At 39.1% G+C, this 5057-nt stretch overlaps 1 protein-coding gene across 1 annotated transcript; it reads left to right on the top strand.

The window, feature by feature from the left end:
• Nucleotides 1-392: 392 nt before the first annotated feature.
• Nucleotides 393-4002, top strand: LOC101294374. The gene is made up of 3 exons (XM_004301479.1): nucleotides 393-981; nucleotides 2539-2702; nucleotides 2819-4002. The coding sequence occupies exons 1-3, from the start codon at nucleotides 393-395 to the stop codon at nucleotides 3902-3904; spliced, it is 1839 nt and encodes a 612-aa protein (XP_004301527.1). The 3' UTR covers nucleotides 3905-4002.
• Nucleotides 4003-5057: the final 1055 nt, after the last annotated feature.

The following is a 5057-nucleotide window of genomic DNA, read 5'->3' as shown; positions in this document are numbered from 1 at the left end:
GACGAAATCTTTGTGTCGATGCGAGCAGGAGGTCGTCGTCGATGGAATTGGAGATGCAGTCGAGGTCGAGATGACGTCGTTGTCGGAGGTGAGCGAAGCCGAGGTCGCGGTGACGTCGGAGGAGAGAGAGACGTTTTGGGTGAGTGATGGGAGACGTTTTGAGAGCCAGAGTCTCATATTTTAAAATATAAGGGTAAGATGGTCAGGATGAAATAATTTGAGGAAAAATTGAAGGCGGAGTTGGGATATGACTTGTATGAAATTTTTTATTTTACTGTTAAAGAGGGTGAATTTTGTTTTGACCCGCAATTTAGCGGGTGGGTTTTGTCGACCCGTTTTCCATATGAAGAGTTTTACCAACTTCCAGCGCCAAACCCAAGTCCTCTGCAGAAATGGCTTTACTCAAATCACACTTGCTTCCACTCCTTCTCTTCTCCCTCTCCGCCCTCCTCTTCTTGTCCTCCTTCTTCTACCTCTCCTCCCCTCACCCAAACCCTAACCCTAATCTCACCCTCCGCCCCCAAAATCCCGATTTCACCTTCATCATCAAGCTCCTCGCTTACAACCGCCTCGACTCCCTCTCCCGCTGCCTCCGCTCCCTCGCCGCCGCCGACTACCTCTCCGACCGCGTCCACCTCCATGTCCATATTGACCATTTTGCCCTCGCCGATGCCGACGACGCGGATCGCAAGCTGCGGGAGTCGCGTCGGATCCTGGACTTGGTCGACGCGTTCGAGTGGAGGTTCGGAGAGAAGCTGGTGCATTACCGGACTGCGAATGTGGGCCTCCAGGCCCAGTGGCTCGAGGCCTGGTGGCCCAGCTCCGATCACGAGTTCGCGTTCGTCGTCGAAGATGACTTGGAGGTGTCGCCTCTCTATTACAAGTTCCTCAAGAATCTGATTGTGAATTATTACTACAATGCCTCCAATTCTCGCCCTTACATCTATGGAGCTTCGCTGCAGAGACCAAGGTTTGTTCCAGGTACCATCCTGTTTTGTTTTTCTTTAATCCAATTCCTGCAAAACCGAAATTTCGATAGTGGAATTACTGATCTGAATGATTTACATTTTGTATGAATCTGTTATATCACATTGATCTGAATGATTTCATTTCTAGTAGTGAGTTTTCTGAGGGTCTGGTTGTAGTTGCATTTGTTTTTATTCTATGAAGTTTCGGTTGCAAGTCAGAAATAGATCTAGTTCTGAAGTGAAATGCTGAGTCGCTTCAATTACGAAATCGGCAGTAAAGTTCTTGTTTTGACCCTATTACAAGTTACATGCTCATACATTTAGAAATCCTACAATAAGATGGAAAAATACACATGGGGCCATATCTACATTTAGACAGAAAATTAGGCACATCGGTGTATGCAGAGGGTTGTAGTCACACACACACACACCAATCTTTGTTGGTGATGAAATGTAAAGAACTTGACATAACTTGAGGATATAGATTGGAAGATAAGGTTTCTGTGAATTGCCTGTGTATATAGTTTGCGTTCATGTCAAGCATGGCCTTGTGTAAGCTCTAAAACATAACATTTCTTATGGGTTGGTAGGTGATGATGCATCAGTTGTCATGATTTGATATGCTTTGCTCCACAATTGTAGTTAGCAGAAATCGGGTACAATGTTAGTCTTGTAGCACAGGCAGTGGTTTGGCATTACTTTGACCAGGATGTAGGCGTATAGCTATGCTGCAGTCTTCATTTGTTCCATGCCCACCTTCTCTAGAATTTGAAACAAACGAAGTCATTAGGGAAGTTGCAGTGGGTTGATTTGACTAAGATTGCAAGGCATGTAGGTTTTATTGTCTGCAAGTTCGTGTTCAGTTCAACCCTATATGTCATCCCAGTTCATTAGTCTATTATTATTAATATTTATATATTTTGGCAACGGCAATGTTGTGTGTTTATGACTTCTCTTCTGGGGTTGCTGGAGTGCATGATTACTAAGTTACTTCTCTTCTGGGATTGACATTAGTTTCCAATCCTATATCAGGATTGGTATCACATTCAACTCCTATAGCCTTAACGATTTTTTATTTTTTTTATTTTTTATTTTTTATTTGGGCCTGGTTAATTGAATTTGTGAAGGATGGTAGGCATTTCTATGGAATAATAACATAGGAGGATAGCAAGCCTTGATGGTTGAAGCCCAGTTACGTGCACTCAGAGTACTTTTAATTTCTAGTTATCCTTTCCCAGATATATCAAAAGATTTCTTTTTTTTTTCTCTTATGTATATCCTTAGGTTACATTGGATGGGATCAAACCCTTCATATGTTAATCCCTAATCCACTTTGTGCACCCTCCATCATCATTTGAGCTTACCTTAAGGGCTTTACGTTCTCCTAATTAATACATTGTTACGTACTATAGAATCTCCCCATGCTAACCTTATTCTTTCTGGATGACTTCTAGGCTTTGAGCCTTTGATGGTGAACTATTTGTGTTCAATTCTCGAGCTTTAGTTCAGTTTTATCTTTCCACTAAAAGTTGGAGAACTGATTGTTTTTTGATATTGTGTTGGCTTATAGGTAAACACGGGAACAAACTAAAAGTGGATGATAGAACACGGCTCTTTTTATACCAACTGGTTGGTACTTGGGGTCAACTTCTCTTTCCAAAACCATGGAAAGAATTCAGGTTGTGGTATGACAAACACAAGGCAAAAGGCATTAAGCCATTTCTCGATGGCATGGTACATTACTATGCTTTTTTTAATTATTTTTTTTATCTCAACTGTGTATTTAGATCTGTTTCTTGGTACTTTTCTCTTTGGCATATTACTCAGTTAGATGTGAAATTTACTTGCAGGTGACAACTGGGTGGTATAAAAAGATCGGAGAGAAGATCTGGACACCTTGGTTTATTAAATTTGTTCATACTCGTGGCTATTTCAATATCTACACTAACTTTTTACATGAGAGAGCGCTTAGCGTCTCGCACAGAGATGCTGGTGTTAATTATGGGAAAACAGCTGGGCCTGATTCACATATATTGGATGAAAGTTCTCTTGAACCTAAGTTTTGGAATACGCTTCCGTTGGGTGATCTCAAGTGGTATGATTTTTGTTTCAGAGAAATATTTCCTGAAAGAGTAATTGGGAGCCTTGATGAACTTGGATCTGTTCTTAATTCTGTGCAGACAAACAACACTGTTATTATTGTCAGCCTGTTTGGGGTTAAAGAGATGGTAGTCAGCAACTTGCTCTGCCAGTTTGAGAGTCTAAATTTGCGGAACTACATACTTACTGGCCCCGAGTCTGAATTCCTGTTTGATCTGGCAAGAAGAGGACATCCAGTGATCATTACGAACCGGTTTCTGGAGAGTGTAGGAGCCTATAAATTGCTTTCTGTGCACAATTCTTATGTGCAATTGATTAGTGAAATATTAGTGAAGGTATATGTATTACAGAAGTGCTTAGAATCTAGGTACAGTTCCTGGGTGGTGGATGGTAACATGCTTCCAGTCAGCGCCGACCCATTTGTCGTCGAGTCTGATCCCTCATATGATTTCTATATTGGTACGAGCCCAGAACTCTTCTTTGCTAGAGCGTCATCTTCTGCTCAGAAAGATGTTGGGGGTACTGATTTCATATCAAACTTTGCAATGCTGGTGAATTCTCTGCTTGTCAGGCAACAGAGTGTAAGTTTTGGGTATGTAATGGCCAAGTTCTTGGAAATGAAGAAGAGTGCAAGAGTGAACACTCTCGATGAGACAAGTTTTGGCCTTCGGGTTGATAACAGTATTGTTAATCAATCTTTAGGGGACGGTAAGAAGATAGTATTTTGGCCGAGTGATATGGCTTCAGAAATTGTTCAGAAACGGCTTCAAGAAATCGATATTTGGGTTATAAATGATGACTCTTCTTGTAAGGCTATTGTTTGCCACCAGTCATAGCATCTGGTAGGAGTTACAGGCATAGAAATCTATGAATTCAATGTAATCAATGTAATCTGTAGTCATTTACGTTGTAATGCAATTCTGTTTCAGCTTTGAACGTTTTGTAGCCAATTACGTCCCAGACATGATTGGCATTTGTCAAATTTACAGAGAAAGATGTCAATCCATTTAACTTGTGCTATTAATTGTTTGGCATAAGTTTGTGGTGAATATCCAAACCGAAATTTCACAACACGGCACACAACGGTATTTTAGCTGCTACCCATCTCGTTCTCTTATTTGTGTTCTTCATTTTCTTTGGTTCCCTTCGTAACCTGGCAAGTTTTTGCTTCCTCATCTGATGGTTTTCAGTAGGACTGCCATTTGGTTTGTGGTAAGTACCATACCGACTGAATACCAAATACCTACCGAAGATTTGTAATTTGATAAACCAAATTTCAGTCGAAAAAACCGAATTTGAAAAATACCGAAAAGGTTGGTTTGGATATTGGTGAAAACCGGATTTCCCGATATTTGAAAAATACCGAAAAAATTGGTTTATATATATATATATATATGATTTGGTAAATATATTATCATTTTTTTATTCAACGGTCGGTTTACCCTTTCTCTCAAGTTGTTAGTTTTAATTAGGGTTTTCATTTGGTTCGGTAGATACTGAACCAATTGAATACCAATTGAAGATTTGTTGGTAAACCAAATCTTACTGATCGAAATCGAAAAAAAAAAAAACTGAAATTGAAAACTACCGGAAAAGTTGATTTGGTTTTTGGTAAACACCGATTTTACCAAAACGCTAGCTATTTATTCACACATATTTGTATGAGTGCGGTTATTGAGACCACTAAATTTGCTCACTTGATCTCCATTTATTATGAGTTATTGAATGACAATTATCTCCTCGTATGTAATAACTATTAAGGACAATAATCATACAAAAAGAAGTATATTTATTCTCTCTAAACTTTCCAATTCGATAATTAATTGATTGTATTATTTATTATTTTCCTTATATATTTTTAATTCTAATTTACTATTTTTAAAATTTTATTACATATTATATATTTAATTAGAGCTAAAACTATGATCAATATCGACCGCGTGACATAAAAGTTTCTACTATCATACATGTTGAAAACATATATATACA

The sequence above is a fragment of the Fragaria vesca genome, linkage group LG5, assembly GCF_000184155.1.
Source record: "Fragaria vesca subsp. vesca linkage group LG5, FraVesHawaii_1.0, whole genome shotgun sequence".
NCBI classification, from domain to species: Eukaryota; Viridiplantae; Streptophyta; class Magnoliopsida; order Rosales; family Rosaceae; genus Fragaria; species Fragaria vesca.
The sequence above is the reverse complement of the archived record's forward strand: the minus strand, read 5'-3'. Positions and strand labels throughout refer to the sequence as shown.

Coding starts and splice junctions, on each gene's coding strand:
- LOC101294374 (XM_004301479.1), top strand. CDS start 393: ATGGCTTTACTCAAATCACACTTGCTTCCACTCCTTCTCTTCTCCCTC. Junction 982..2,538: donor GAGACCAAGGTTTGTTCCAG/GTACCATCCTGT, acceptor GTTGGCTTATAG/GTAAACACGGGAACAAACTA. Junction 2,703..2,818: donor AGCCATTTCTCGATGGCATG/GTACATTACTAT, acceptor ATTTACTTGCAG/GTGACAACTGGGTGGTATAA.